Genomic DNA, 16,785 nt, shown 5'->3' on the forward strand with positions numbered 1-16,785 from the left:
GTTAATAAGATCTACTAAAAGTTTGATATCCAATCTCAGAACTAAGTCTTCACAGCTACATGCCAATTCTTTACTCTTCCCTGACAGAATCTCCAACATACTCTCTATTACAACAATTCTATTCTAAACTTTCTCTATTCTCAAGCCACTTACATACAACATAATCCCTTCTCTCTTACCTCTCAGCAAAGGACCTCACTTTATATTTCACTTTAAAAAAATTGGTCCTATGTCTTTGAGCTTCCCCTCTCCTTACCCAATTGGATATATCAAATCACTTCAACATATATGCTTAAAAAAATTTTGTCTGAAAACTATCACCCTAAGTCTCCCTTTCCTTTCACAGCAGAATTCTTTAAAAAGCTGTATAAAATCATTTCCTCCACTTCCTCTCTTCCTACTTAACAACCACTTGCAGTTTGGCTTCCATCCCACTTTTGAAGGACTGAATATATCTCTATTATAAAAATCAATGGTCACTTCTCAGCCTTCATCCCACTAGATCTCTAGGCCTCATTTAACATTAACTATCCCCGTTTTTTCTGGAGAGTCTCTTCTCTGTGGGTTTTTCTGTTGTCACTTTGGTTTCAAAAATGAAAAGTTCACCACAGTATAGCATTGCCTCATTCTTTCTATGTGACTTACACCTTTCAGTCTCTTTTGCAGGATCATTATCCATATCCTGTTGCCTATGCATGACCATAAGATCCTATTTTAGGCACTCTCCTCTATTCAATCTGTTGTAACAAGTGCTTATTTCATGCCTATTATCTGACAAGTACTACTAAATTAGGTATAGGGGATACAAAGATAAAAGTCAAACCATCCCTCATCTCAAGGCACTAACATTCTGTTGGGGGAGACAAGAAATACATATATCAATGCATAAAAACAAAATAGAGAAAAAGTAAATGTCAGAGTCGGTAGCTGAGGGGATTTTTAGAAAAGTTCTTATGTAACATCTGAATGAGTCAAATAAACTTTATTCCTGTTCCAGCTCTGCTTCTGACTGTTTGGATTTTGCCATCATGCCTCACCTGCCTTCACTCTGTAACATCCCTCTAACCTTGTGATTCCCTTTTTCCATTGTAAGTTCACCTGAAACCTACATTTGGGGAAGGGGTCCACATCAGCCATCTCCCTCCTCTGCCTGCTCTGTTTCTAAATCTCTGGTGCCTTCAACCCCTTCCACTCACTTCCCCAACTCTTCAGCTTGCCTTTATGTTTTGCCTTTCCTCATTTAAATGAAAACTCCTAGAAGGAGAGGGCAGGCACAGTCCTTTTTGCTTGTATTTATGTAGTTCCTGTAACAAAAGCAGCACTTAGCCAATGTTGACTTAATTTGGCTAAGGATTCCAAGAGGCAGAGGAGGAGAGAAGGCATTACAGACATGAGGGACAGTCAGGATAGAAGCATGTAAATCAAAGATGCAGGGTTATGTATGAAGAATACAGAAAGCTAGTTTTCTGAAGAGAGTACAAAAGAGTACATGAAAGGAAGTAGTATATAATAGACTAGAAATACAAGTTGAAGCAAGGTTGTAATGAACTTAAAATACCAGAGTTTAATTTATCAGAGAAGTAATAGGGATCTATTGGAGGTTTTTATGTAGGAAGAGTGATGTGATGAGACTTTAGAAAGATCACTAAGGATATTACAATAGTTCAGGTGACAGGTGAAAATGACCTAACTCTGGTGATAGTTGTGAGTAGAAAGAAAGGGATGGATGTGAAAGATGTTGTGGTGGTAGAAATGACAACTGAATGAGTATGTGGGGTGAGAGAGATGAAGAGTCAAAGATAATACCAGGACTGGGAATTTGGATGACTAGGAGGAATTCTGTCCTCAACAAAAATAGAGAAGTACAAAGGGGAAAGGGAAAGAAAAACCAGTTGTTTAAGAAATGCTAAGTGTGAGATGCCTATAGTTTGAAATGTCTAATAAGTATTTGGAGATTTAGAGCTAGTGCTCCAAAGACAGATAAGGCTGGATATTTAGAAGTGGGAGTCATTTACAAACAAATGATTGAATCCATAGGAGCAGAATAGATTAATACGTGAAAGTATAGTTAGAGTTAAGAAAAGGGACAAAGCCAGGTACACCTACAGTAGGCGGATATGAATGATGAAGGAGACTGAAGAGTGGTCAGACAGGAAGGAGAAGAACCAAGTCATGTCACAAAATCCCAGAGAAAAGTAATGGGGAGACAAGGAGGTGGTCAACAGTGTTAAATGATACAAAAAGGTGGATAAGGATGAAGGTTTAGAAAATAACACTGGATTTGGCAGAAGATCACTAGTAATTCTGAAGAGAGAGATTTCAGTTAAAGTAGTTGGTCAGAAGACCAAAGGGTTTAGGAATGAGTGGAAGAAGAGAAAGTAGAGGCAATAATTATAGATAGCTTTTTCTAGGGGGAGGAGATGTATAGAAAGATAGATAGAGGAGATGATTGTGGTTTAGATGGGGTGTTTTAAGGATGAGAGACTTAAGCATATTTGTAGAAAGTAAGGAAGGAATCGGTACATAGAGTTCGGTCATCTTTTAAGGATATTATTGGTCCCTTTGGATCCAACTATAATCTATATACAAGTAATTTTAAAAATGACCTATCTAGCATTTATCTTTCTCTCTTGAGTTTCAGCCTTCTAATTTTACTATTTATAATGGCACCATCATTCTTCTAGTTACCCAGGTTTGCAAACTAGCAGTCATCCTCAGCTTGTCATTCTCACTCTCCATATCCATTCAATTTCCAAGTCCTGTTAGTATTACTTTCTTCAATATCTTTCACATCTGTTTGCTTCTCTCCACTCACACAACTATGCTAGTCCATATTTTCATCACTTTTCACCTAGATTATTGCGACACCTCCAAAAGTATCTCTTATAAACAACCTGCTTCTTGCCTGTCCACTGCCCATAAAGCTGCCAAACTGATTTTCCTTCAGTTAAGGTCTGACCATGTTGCTTTCTATTCAAGATACTTCAGAGCTTCCCTATTGCCTCTAAGAAAAGTATAAACTTTTCTCCTTTGTATTTAAAGCCCTTCACAATCTGGTTCAAGCCTATGCTGAGCTGATTATATAATATTCTCCTTCCCATATTCTACAATTGAGTCAAACTGGCCTACTGATTGTTTCCTATACAAGACATTGCAAACAAGGAGACCAAGCTATCACTCTTTGCAGATGATATGATGGTCTACTTAAAAGAATCCTAGGGAATCAACTAAAAAGCTAGTGGAAATAATCAACAACTTCAGCAAAGTTGCAGGATACAAAATAAATCCACATAAATCATCAGCATTTCTATATATTTCCAACACATCCCAGCAGCAAGAGTTAGAAAGAGAAATTCCATTTTAAATCACCCTAGACAAAATAAAATACTCAGGAATCTATCTGCCAAGACATACACAGGAACTATATCAACACAATTACAAAACACTTTCAACACAACTAAAACTAGACCTAAACAACTGAAAAAACATTAATTGCTCATGGGTAGGATGAGCAAACATAATAAAAATGACAATCCTACCCGAATTAATGTGCCACAATGCCTGGAATGTTCTCTTTAATGCCATACCTATCAAACTACCAAGAAACTTTTTTTTACTGAATTAGAAAAAACTATAGCAAAGTTCATTTGGAAGAACAAAAGATCAAGAATATCAGGGGAAATAATGAAAAAAAAATGTGAAGGAAGGTGGCCTAGCAGTACTAGATCTTAAACTGTACTATAAAGCTGTGGTCATCAAAACAATATGGTACTGGCTAAGAGACAGAAGGGAGGATCAGTGGAATAGACTTTGGATAAGTGACCTCAGCAAGACAGTCTATGATAAACCCAAAGAGCCCAGCTTTTGGGACAAAAGTCCACTATTTGACGAAAACTGCTGGGAAAATTGGAAAACAATATGGGAGAGATTAGGTTTAGATCAACATCTCACAGCCTACACCAAGATAAACTCAGAATGGGTGAATGACTTGAATATAAAGAAGAAAACTAAGTAAATTAGGTGAACAGAGAATAGTATTTTTGTCATATCTTTGGGAAAAGAAAGATATTAAGACGAAGCAAGTTAGAAAAAAATACAAAATGTAAAATAAATAATTTTGATTACATTAAATTAAAAGACATTCCATCTTCTGCTTAAATACATTTTAAGCCACAGTGCCTGGAATGTTCTATTTTTTTTCTGCCTATTTGAACCACCCAGCTCCCTTAAATCTTAGGCTAAGTGAAACCTTCCAATTCCCTTAGTTGTTACTGTCCTATCCCTCCAAAATTACTTTGTTTATATACCATATACCAGATGTGTCAAACTTGTAGCCTAGGCTGCCACACAACCAAGTGTGGCTGGAATGCAATTGAAAATGATTAACAAAAAAAAAAATGCAATGCCACATATATAATGCTATTTTGTGATTTTCTAAGTCAATATCTATCCTTCAAGGATCCATTTCCATTTGAGTTTGACATCATTAGCATACAGGGAAGCAGCACAGTGGGTCACTTGACATAATGGCCCTTCAAATATCTCTACACAGTTATAATGTCCTATTTCCCTGAATGTTCTCTTTCCTACGCTAAACATTCCCAGATCCTCCACTCAATCCTCACATGACATAAACTCAAGGTCTTCTGTATCCTGGTTGCCCTTCTCTGGAAATTCTCCAATTTATTAATTAAATTAATAAATTGTGGTAACCAGAACTGAACATGATACTCTGGACAAAGTCTGATGAAGACAAAATACAGTGGAATGATCACCAATCTATTCCTGAAATAGGTAACCCAAGATCACATTAGTGTTTTGGCTACCACATCCCAATGCTGACTTAAACAGTTTGCAGTACACTGAAACTCCCAGATTTTTTTCAGAATTGCTATCTAGGGGGTAGCTGGGTAGCTGAGTGGATTGAGAGCCAAGCCTAGAGACAGGAGGTCCTAGGTTCAAATCTGGCCTCAGACACTTCCCAGCCGTGTGACCCTGGGCAAGTCACTTGACCCCCATTGACCCCAAGATGGAAGGTAAGGGCTTAAAAAAAAAAAAAAGAAGAAGAAGAAGAATTGCTATCTGACCGTGCCTCTCCAATCTATATTTCTGAAGTTGACTTTTATGTATATAACACAGGACATAACCCTGCAGTACCCTACAATACCTTAGTAGACTACATTCATAAATTTCTAAGCCCTTTATTCCCAGATCCCCCACAAAAAATTTCTTCCTCTATTTAGCTAAGCTTATTCTTAGACAATGGACATACAGTCCATCACTGGGCCAGGCTTTAAAACCTTAAATAACTAAATGTCTTTACAAGTGTTATACAAGCTTACCTGTTCACAAACATCACGACACATTAGGTTATCTTTTGCATGATAACAACATAAGGCACCTACGGAAGAAAAAAAAAAAAGAATTCTCATTCTTCCAAACTGTTAGAAAACTAAATACATCCCATATATCTACAATAAATACCCCACTTTGAATTGGAACACCAAATTTCCATTTTTAAAGTGGCAACTTCTCAGTTCTAGTAAAATCCATAAAGACTGACACTGTTTTCAGTTCTCTTAACATCATGGTCTTCCTTTAGCTCATCAATGCACTTCATAAAATTTGTTAATCGGAAATGGACACAACATAGCGGCTATGATAAAGCAAAGTATTACAGGGCTATCATCTTTGTTTGGATATTACAAGTCTTTTAATGCAGCCTAAGATAAATCTGATATGACAATAATGTAAAACTATAAAATGGCAGTGAAGTTAGATGATAGGAAGAAAGTATATTTAAAGAGCAAACAAGGAAGATTATGTACAGGTTTTTGGAAAAAGTGAAGTAAAGAATCTTTTGAAGTGAAATTTTACTATACTGTCACCATTTTTGACATATTTTTATATTTTGTAAAATGCCTTTCCAAACTGCATGCTACTTAGTATCTCTGCCTCTTTCCTCATTAAAATAGAAATAATATATACCTCCTAAAGGCATTAGACTAGATAAGAAACAATATATCATATACTCCAAATTAATTAAGTACCAAAGAAATCAAATAGCATAATCAGATCTGTAAGATTCTCTGCATCTAAAGGACAGAATCTGTAAATATCCACATGGTTTTGAGTTCTCCTGAGAAGTTAATACACTAAAACCTTTTTATTATGATTCATAAAATCATAAAATTTCAGAGGTAAAAGAATCTCAGAAGCCATTAGTATAGCAATAAAACAAGATTTTTTTAATATGACATCCCAAGAAATGGTAATTCAGACTCCCCTTGAAAATCTCAAGCAACAAGAAACTAGTTTGCCTCTGAAAACAATCCAATACACCTTTGTCCTTTCTCTAGTTGTTAAGAAATTTTCTTAATTATATTGAGCTGAAATTCGTCTCTCTGAAATTTCTATCTGTGGGCCTTAAATCCGCTCAGCAGTACAAAATTAATCTTTCTTCTACATGACAAACCTTCTAATATTGGAAATAGCTAACTAAGTCTTTTCCAAGAAAAGCATCGTCAATTCCTTCAAACGTTTCTTAAAATGGCATGGTTTACTCAACTCATGTAAGTATGGTCTGGTTCATTAATGTAGTTCTTAAAATATTGTACCTTAGAACTTAAGATAATACTCTAGAAATTATCTAATGGTTACTATAAAACTTACCTTCATTCTAGACACATTAACTTTTTTTGACTACCACTATCACCTTCCAACTCTTGCACAGCAAACCTGGAAATGCCAGAACACGAAGAATAAAGTTGAAAGACTTATAAAACACTTTTAACACCTCCAGAAAAATAAAACCACCAATCCACTATGTAAGTTCCAGTTAAAGTATAATGATTTCATCTGGCTCTAGTAGCAGCCAGGATGGTGGAGTAGCAAGAAGAAATGCAATGAGCTCTGCCTCCCTTCCCAAACTCACCTAGATCTAGAAAACCCACTAGACCAAATCCTGACTGGGAAATCCAAGAGAAAAAAAAAATCACACAAAGTAATTTTTCCAGCCCAAGTTAACACAGGAAGATATACAAAGAAATCTATAGATAATGAGGACAGGGTCTGTCCAGGAGTTGATCACAGAATATTCTAGAACAAGGTAAAGTTGTGTACCAGTACAAGAAGGAAGGAAACATGCATTTATTAAGAACCTATCATATGCCAGGGACTGTGCTAAGCACTGTAAAAATTATCTTACATGACTCTCCTAACAACCTTGGGAAATAAGTGCTATTATTTTAGAGTTGAGGAAATTGAGGCAGACAAGGATTAAATAACTTGCCCAGATCACACTGCTAGTAGATGTCTATGGCCATATTTGAAAACTCAGGTCTTCCTGACTCCAGACCCAGTTATCTATCTAGGCACTGGCCAGATTCCAGATCCCAGGTTCCATATTCTAGTATAAAGGAGACTAAACTTGTGTAGCTGAAAAGTGGCATCTCTGTCACTCACTATCCAAATCAGTCACAGATCTGGGACGGAATGAGGAGATCTGCACATAAGAGTCATATGCCAGGGGTGAGGATCAATCATGGGCCCCAGGTTGAGCAAGGACTATGAAGTTTAGAATAGCTGTATGGCTTGGACCCCAGGAGCAATATAGTGTTTCCATTACAGCTTCCAGTCTACTGTGAAGCCTGCAAAAGAATAACCAGAAAAGGAATTCCAGACCAAGGAGAGTCCTTGAGATGTCACTCTGAATCAGTGGAGTTTTCAGCTGACTAATAGTGAATCCAGTAGTAATCTCCTAAAGTTCCAAATGAGTCAAACCCTCAGGTCTGTGGCTCAAATCAGGAGCGCAGCAATCAGATTTTGTCTTGAATCAAACCATTTCAGGAGCACATTAAGTACAGAGGTCCACAGCCTGAACTGTTCCAAGATTTTGAAATAACAGAAAACTCAAAACAGCAGCAGGACCATTCCAGATATTCTCTCCAAAAGTATGTAAAGCTTGATCCTAACATAAATTCAAAAGTCAAGAAGTAGACTAGAAGAATATGCAAATAAAAAAATGCCACCTAAAAAGCTGTCTTAGGGACATTCAAAGACATAATCCCATCCCCCCAAAATAACATCCAATATATCTAGTCTCAAAGAAAAACACACCATGAGCACACAAGAATTGCTGGAAGAGATAAGGCAAAAAGTTAACAAAAAAAAATGTTTTTATAAATGCAATAAGAATGTGGGGGCAAAAAGTAGTTGGAAAAATGAAAGAAAAATGGAAGAAAGAACTGGAAAGAGATTTAAAACTTGGCACAAAACATACAACGTCTTGCCCAAGCAACAAACTCCCTAAAAATCCTCAATAGGACCAAATAGAAGCCAATGACTCTATAAGGCAAGAAGAGATATTTTAAAATGAAGTCTGAAAAGCCCCCCCCCCAAAAAACAGAAGAAAATGTGAGGTATCTCATAGCCAACCCTCTTCCCCCCCTAATCCAAAATTGTCCTGAAAAAATAGAATGAGGAGATCATTTAAGATTTTGACTGCCTGAAAATCATGACCAAGAAAGAGAAGTCATTTTCTAAGAAGTCATAAAGGAAACTTGCCTAGATTTTTTAAAGCCAAAGGGCAAAGAGGAGATAGGAAAAAAAATCCACTGGTCACCTCTGGAAAAAACTCCTAAATGAAAACTCCCACAACAAACAATGAAGTCAATAATCCAGAGCTTCCAAGTTAAAAAAAAGTTTATAATAATGCAAACAGCCAGAAAGAAAAAGTTCAATTACTAAGTTGTGAACATACCAGGATTTAGCATAAATCTCTAAAGAAGTATAGAGCTTGGAATACTATATTCCAGAACAGAAAGAACAAAGGTTTAAAACTAAGCAAAACTGAATATAATTCTACAGGAAGAAAAATGGATTAAAAAAAATAAACCCTTACTTTTTATCTTAGAATTGATACTGGGTATTGGTTCTAAGGCAGAAGAATGGTAAGGGCTAGGCAATGGGGGTTAAGTGACTTGCTCAGGGTCACACAGCTAGGAAGTGTCTGAGGCTAGATTTGAACCCAGGACCTCTTGCCTCTGGGCCTGGCTCTCAATCCACTGAACCACCAAGCTGCCCCTGAAAAATGGATTTTTAATGAAAACTAAGGACCTCTAAGAATTTCTGGTGAAAAGACAGAACTGCACAGAAACTTTGGAGTATAAACCCAGGAGTCAAGATAAATATAAAAAGGTAAAACATGAATAACCAATCATAAGGGACTAATGGATAAATTGCTTATATTATACTACAGGGAGATAGTACATTTTTTGAACCCCTGTGAATTCTATCATCAGGATCTAATTAGAAAGAAGACCTGGGAGTGGCTATTATGTCTTGATGATCCGAACAGAAAGGGAGAGAGAGAATATCTTGGGTGGGGAGAGAAAGAAGAGAGGAAGGTTAGGGAAAATTATTTTATATTATCAGGATGTACAAGTAGAAATTTATTTAAAGAAGGAAGAAAGGGTTGGGGGGGGGGTTGAATGGTTGACATCTAAATCTCACTCTCACCTGACCTGGTCAATGGAGGGAAAAATATAAATATGCATACACATATACATACATTCTGGGAACAGGGAAGCAGGAGAGAAAGGGGGAAAGGAAGGAAAAAATAAAATAAAAGGGAGAGGAAATAAGTGAAGGGTCGATCATAATCTATAAAGATGTACCCAAATATTTATAGTTTTTTTCAAGGTTGCAAAGAATAGGAATCTGAGGAAGTATCTATCATTTGGATAAAAACTGAGTAAGTAATGGTATATAAATATGACAGAATACTACTTACTGTGCTGTAATAAATGATGATGAGAATAGTTTTGGAGAAACCAGGGAAGACTGTGAATTGATGTACAGTAAAGTTAGCAGAACCAAGAGAATTTTACAATGACAACAATATTGTAAAGATAAACAAGTTTGATAGAATTAAGAACTCTTTTATCAGCATAGTAACCAACTATAATTCCAGAGGTTTCAGAATGAATATATTATCCATCTCCTGATAGAGAGGTGAAGTGCAAAATGAGGAATGGTTTTTATTTTTTTTGGAACATGTCAACATGAGAATTTATTTTACTTGACTATATAAGTTTGAAACAACATTTGTTTTTCTTTCTCAATGAGAGGTGGATCTTTACTTACTAAAAAAATAGTTTTAATAAAGGTATATGGAACAAGAAGAAAGAAAACAAAAAGAATTAAAGAAAAATATTAACTAATATTTAGTTTCAGCAACAGCTTGTGTCTGATGTCAAAGACTAATAAGCCCCTGTAAGTCTGTAAAGACCTGTTACCAAAAGGTTGAACATCACAAGATAGATTATTTAGTCATGTGACATCATGCAACAACAACAAAACCCCATAAAATATTCTACTGTTTCCTTTTGCTTCTATTGTTACAGTATCAGAGCTGTAGAAAAGGAAGCAGAGAAATACAATTAATTAATTTTTAGGCTATAAACAAATTTGGTACTCAATACAAGATTCTTGTCTAATGACTAATTTGACATTCTTCTAATAGAGGAAAGCCTTCAACAATCATACTCTGAAGTTGGAAGGGACCTCAAAGGTTATCTGGTCCAAATTCTTCATTTTAGAGATAGATCCTCATTATAGAACCAGCTAATTATACCTTGGAATTATCTTACATAAACTACAGCTAAAAGACACAGGTTCTCCTTGGAGATACAAATGAAGAAGTAATGGAATCCAAGGACAAGCTAATACTGTCCATCTAGTGATAACCAAAGGAAATTCCCCACTAAAGAAAGGGGAACCAACAACCTCTGGTGATAGCCTATTTCATTTTTAGATGATTCTAAATTGATAGACATTTTTTTGTCCTGACCTCAAACCCAAATTTTCACATTTCTAACTAATATTCCCAGTTCTACCCTTTGAGGTCAAAGAGAACAAGTCTAATTCCTCTTCAATGTGACAACTTAAATTTCTTGAAGGCAGCTATCATGTTTTCCCAAACCTCCACTCCAAATCTTTTCTTCTAAAAACTTCTCAGTTTCTTCAAATGATTTTCATAGGACATAGACTTAAGGAACCTTCACTATCCTAGTTTGCCCTTCTTTGAATGCTTTCCAGTTCATTTGCATGCTTCATAAATTCCTGCATCCAAAACTGAACCAAATACTCCAAAAAGGATGGGAGATTCTTTCTGAATAGTAAGGATAACCTATCAAGGTAGGAAACTGTGCCTTTTAGTAAAGCACATGATAGCATGAGTTCTTTGGGTTGTCATATATTGACCCTCCAATCCATTAAACCATCCGAGCCTTTTAACAACTACAAAGCGTATGAGATAGGATGCTTTTCTCATCCTGTAAATGTAAAGCTGAGTTAATAGATGTCATTATAAGCCCAAAGATAATGGGAAATAGGAAATATCTGGTCATTTCATGTTGTGTTCTTGATGTTCAGAAACAAAAAGATGACTGAAACTCATGTATCAACATGTTAAGATAATCATAATGAAAATTATTACTATGGCAAACATTTATATAGTACCTATTATGTGCTAAGCACTTTACAAATATCTCATTTGAACTTCAAAACAACCCTGTGAGATAGGTGCTATGAAATCATTCCCATTTTACAAATTAGGAAACTGAGGCAAAAAGTGGTTAAGAGAAGACAAAGAAAAGAAAGTTCTTGTTACCAACGCCCTTGGTACCGTCAAATGGTTCAACATCAGAAATAATATGATTTTGTTCATGAAAATCACATTAAAGATAGTCATTACCTGTCTGCTTTGCCACTGCACCCTTAGGACCATGACACCTTTCTGATGTGGAGCTAAAACCTTTTATATGTGATATCTTTCTTCTGTTAAAATAAGTTCCTGAAGTGCAAAACACTCTTGCTTTTCTGTTTGTATCTTTAGCTACTGACATAGTACTTTGTACAAATAAGTGTTTCATAAATGTTTTATTTATATATTTATTCAAGAGGAATGTCTTATTCCAATGAAATGAAAGCTCCTATCAATTCAGATAAAAGTAAGGCCAGAAATGGAGTGATTGTTTAAGTAGAAAGACACAGACAAATGGTAAGAGATATTGTGGAGATATGACAACAAAATTTATCGACTATGTGGAGGTGTGTATATGTGTGTGTGTGAGGAAGTGGGTTCAGAGTGAAGAATTGAGGATGATTTTAAGGTTGTATATCCTCAGTACCTGTAAGAATGGTGTTGGTCCCAACAGAAATAACCTAAGTCTGAAGAAGATAGAAGTTTAAAGGAGTACCAAATTCTACTTTGGACATGGGTTTGAAATGCTAATGTTGTAGTTATTGATGTGGGACTGGGACTTGGGACAAAAACAAAGCCTTAAGGATATATATATAGCAGTAACCTAGATAGAGATCTTTAGGAGCATAGATCTAAAGCTGGAAAGGAACCTTGGAGGTCTCATCTAGTCTGACATTCTCAACTCAGACAAGGAAACTGATGCTCAGGGATGTTGATCTGCCCAAGATCAAGTAGCAAGATTTGAATTCACATTCTTTGACTGTAGAATGATGAAATTATCAAGAAGATAGTTTGGGATGGATCTTTGTTGATGCTGTTCTTATTATTTAAATAAATCTTGTTCCTCTTTCGAGACAGAGTTCAAGTTCAACTTCCTCTAGAAAGCTTTCTCAGATGAACTCTATATCACTCTGATCTCTCCAGTAGTTTCTGAACTACTAACACTCACAGTCCCATTGTTTTGTTATAACTGTCCTGAGTTTTTCATTTACCTCCTCTGGTTATGTAAGAGTTTTAAATGAAGGGACAAAGTTTAATACCTATTTTGTATTTCTTCATCGCCAAACCTACCTCTTCCTCCCCATACAAAGCCTAGCAGAGTTTTAGACAGATAAAATGGTAAATAACTATTTATTAGTGATAATCACTTGGTTTTATTTAAGATTTTTCATTTAAAGAGGATACTTTATCTGTAATACTTTTTAAAGGAAGTAATTTTCTTTATTTCCTCACTGTGATTAAATATTTCAAGTAAAAGTCTTCAACCTCCTCTGCTAACCAAGATACTAGTATCCAAAGTAATATTTACCATAGTTTTACCCCTAAATACTCTAATTTTTTTAAAACTCTTACCTTCCATCTTAGAATCAATACTGTGCATTGGTTCCAAGGCAGAAGAACAGTAAGGATTAGGCAATGGGGGTTAAGTGTCTACTTTACTTAAAGACCTATTTTCTGCATATTTTGGAACACTTTGCTCAATAGATGCTAAGTGTTCTGATTGAAATCACATGAGGTCAGAAGGTAATTTGGAATTATGGAAGGAAAGCTATTATATGTGTTCATACTCTTTGGCCCAAAGGGTCCAATGGTGAAACTGTACATAAAGGAGATTTTCAGAAGAACTATATTTACAAAACTGTATAGAAGCATTATTTGTGATATTAAAAATCCAGAAACAAAATGTGCCCAATGATTGCTGAATGACTGAACTGTGATATATGAATATCAAGGAATATGGCTCTATTGTAAGGAATAATGAATATGAAGAATTCAAACAATACGTAGCAAAGAAAGCAAAGTCAAAATAATAAAATACATGAAAACTACAATAGTTTAAAGATTTGCAAGCAACAAAATTCTGACCAAATACATGAGTCAATGTTAGAACTATAACTTTTTTTTTAAGGCAATAGGGATCAAGTGACTTGCCCAGGGTCACACAGCTGGGAAGTGTCTGAGGTCACATTTGAACCTAGGACCTCCCATCTCTAGAGCTGGCTCTCCATCCACTGAGCCACCCAGCTGCCCCCTCCATAACTGTTTTTAAAAAGCCTTTTTTTCTTTTTAACATTCTGTAAACTGTTTTCAGAGAATATACTTAGGTGGGTAGAAGAGGGGGTGGCATTTGGGGCATCTGTGTCAAAAAAAATGTACCAATAAAATTTGTCTCTAAAGGAGTAGTCACATGAGAAGTTTTCCCTCTTCTGATCATTAATATTTGGAGAATCATATTGTTTAATTTCCAATTGGTTTTTGATTTGCCTGTCCAGGTGCCCTTACTAATTATTATTTTTATTGCATTATGATCTGAGAAGGTTACATTTATTATATCTGCTCTTTTGCATTTGTTTGACAAAGTACTAGTCAATCTAATAAGAAAAAGGAAAGAGGAAAACCAAATTGACAGTATTAAAGATGAAAAGGGAGACCTCACCTCTAATGAAGGGGAAATTAAGGCAATCATTAAGAAGTATTTCGCCCAATTATATGGCAACAAATATAACAATTTTGGAGATATGGATGAATATTTACAAAAATATAAATTGCCTAGATTAACAGCAGAAGAAATAGAATACCTAAATAATCCCACATCAGAAATAGAAATTGAACAAGCCATCAAAGAACTCCCTAAGAAAAAATCACCAGGACCTGATGGATTCACAAGGGAATTCTATCAGACATTCAAAGAGCAACTAATCCCAATATTATACAAATTATTTGATATGATAAGTAAAGAAGGAGTCCTACCAAATTCCTTTTATGATATCTGAGAATCTTGCAAGTGTCCTATGATTGCAATGATTCACTTCTCCAGATATTTGAATTTTTTCCTCAAAATTATATATGCTGAACCCTTTCCTACATTTCTAGCCTTTTGTTTTCTTCTATTACAGAATTTCTGGCAGGTTTAATATATGAAGGTTCTGGAGGCACCTGGGTGGCGCAGTGGATTGAGAGCCAGACCTAGAGATGGGAGGTCCTAGGTTTAAATCTGTCCTCAGACACTTCCTAGCTATGTGACCCTGGGCAAGTCACTTGATCTCCATTGCCTAAAAAAAAAAAAAAAAAAAAAAAAAAAAAAAAAAAAAGTAAAGGTTCTATTCTGAACTCATTCTAGATTTCTAGCAAACACCCTAAGTAGAACCAAAACAACTACTTCTTGTCAGAAAGTAGAGCAGAATTCTCACCCAAAACCCCCCAAAACATGCTGGGATTCTCCCTCAATCCAAATTCAATATTAGGACTGCTAGACTTTAAGAATAGAGCAGTGACCAGTAAAAATTTAATCTATTATTACTATTATTATTACAGGATGGGAAGGAGGTATTTCTAGTTTGCAAAAAAGTAATTCCAGGGGAAAACAAACAATAAATCCTTACAGTCTCTGACCAGAATTGTGGATGAGTAGATGTTCAAAAGGCAGAGGTTGTTTCTTTTTTGGTCTTGGGGAACCCCTTTGCAAGTCTGGTGAACCCGATGGACCCCTTCTCGGAATCATGTTTGATAAAGATGTCAAGATGTCACCTGACTCCAGGTTAAGAATCTCCTGCAATCGGTCAGGCAGAGCCAGCTAGATGGCTCAATGGATAGTGCCAGGCCTGAAGAAAGCCCTGGGTTCAAATCTAACCTCAGAAGCTTCCTAGCTAACTGAGATCTTAACCCCAATTGCCTAGCTCCTATTTCCCTTCTACTTTGGATCCACAAGTCTAAAACAGAAGGTAAGGGTTTAAAAAAAATCAATCAGCCAACTAGAATTTATTAAGCACTGTGTTATGAGCTGGGGATACAAAGAAAAGTAAAAGAAAGCTCCTTTCTGCTCTCAATGGGTTCACAGTTTAATGGGGGAGACGATATGAGAACAACTATGTACAAATGGAATATATAGGGTGCACCAAAAGTTCTTTTAAGTTATGAAGGCTGACATTGACACTAAGACTTCAGGGACAACCTGTGTACAGAATAAGTTGGAGATTTGCCTCCTAAGTAAAGGTACTAAGAGTATTTAAACAAAACCAGGGAAAAGCTTCTTACACAAAGTGGAGGTTTAAAGGAAGCCAGGGAAACCTGGAGAAGACGAGGGAGGGGGGATCTAGGAACCAGGAGTGGGGTTGGGGAAACCCCTAGGAAAAAGCTCGGAGGCGGGAGATGGGAGGGTTGCGTGCGAGAAACTGCAGAAACTGGGAGAGATGTAGCAAACCGAATGCCCAACCACTGGTCTGCCGCGGGCCCGCTTCCCCTGCCACAGGAGGCCTCGCCCAGTATCCCGACGTAGCTAGTATCCCACCCTCGCTCCCTAGCTGCCTCCCTCGGGCTCTGCTCGCGCGTGTCGAAGTCGGAGCTGCCCTAGCGCGGCTGCCGAGAGCCCAGAGGGTCCGGGCTGGGGCTTCCTCCGCCATGTTGGTAAAGTCTTGGGGAAGGGGTCTGGCCCAAAACCCCCTTCAACTTACCCGAAGTGCCAGGTACCGGCCCCACCGCGGCCTCTGCCACAGCTACCGCCGCCAGGAGGAGGATTATAGAGTAGCACGGGGCCGGGGACGCCTCCTCCTCCTCCATAGTGCGGTCCAGGCCGGGCCGGACTGGGCTGGGTTGGGTCTCCAACAGAGATCTTTCTCCCCCAACCCCGTCCCAGACTGGCAGCAGCGGCCTCAGTGTTCAGGAAGAGACCCCACCCCCCTTCCCTTCCTCTGATTGGCTGCGAAGACCCCCCCAAGCCCCTCCCTGTGGCCTCGCGGAGATTCCTAACAGTCCTGGCCCCTGGAATGCGTCCAGGAGTCAAGGCTGGGATAGAAGGGGAGGGGAGGAAGAGGGAGAGGGGGAGAGGCGGGAGAGGGGCGGGAAAGGGGTGTTTGCTCTTTGTTGCTAGGACCAATCCCGGCAGGCGTGCTTCTCTTCTCTCTCACAGATGCTTCTGCACCCCACTGGTGTTCACCTCATTTCAGAGCTCTCAAGAGAGAGAATTATCAAAAAGTCTGGAAAGAGATTGAAATATCCAAGTACCCCCATTTATATATATA

General features: G+C 37.3%; 1 protein-coding gene across 1 annotated transcript in view; it reads right to left on the reverse strand.

Annotated features, from left to right (window-relative positions):
- RECK (reversion inducing cysteine rich protein with kazal motifs) overlaps window positions 1-16,375 on the reverse strand; it is an 81,156-nt gene extending 64,781 nt beyond the window's left edge. Inside the window, exons 1-2 of the mRNA XM_044661122.1 lie at window positions 16,219-16,375; window positions 5,343-5,401 (exon numbers count right to left, since the gene is read on the reverse strand). Coding sequence (XP_044517057.1) covers window positions 5,343-5,401; window positions 16,219-16,324 — 165 coding nt within the window. The 5' untranslated portion in view covers window positions 16,325-16,375. The remainder of the gene's footprint in view (window positions 1-5,342; window positions 5,402-16,218) is intronic.
- Window positions 16,376-16,785: the final 410 nt, after the last annotated feature.

Source organism: Gracilinanus agilis, chromosome 1 (assembly GCF_016433145.1).
Source record: "Gracilinanus agilis isolate LMUSP501 chromosome 1, AgileGrace, whole genome shotgun sequence".
Taxonomy (NCBI): Eukaryota; Metazoa; Chordata; class Mammalia; order Didelphimorphia; family Didelphidae; genus Gracilinanus; species Gracilinanus agilis.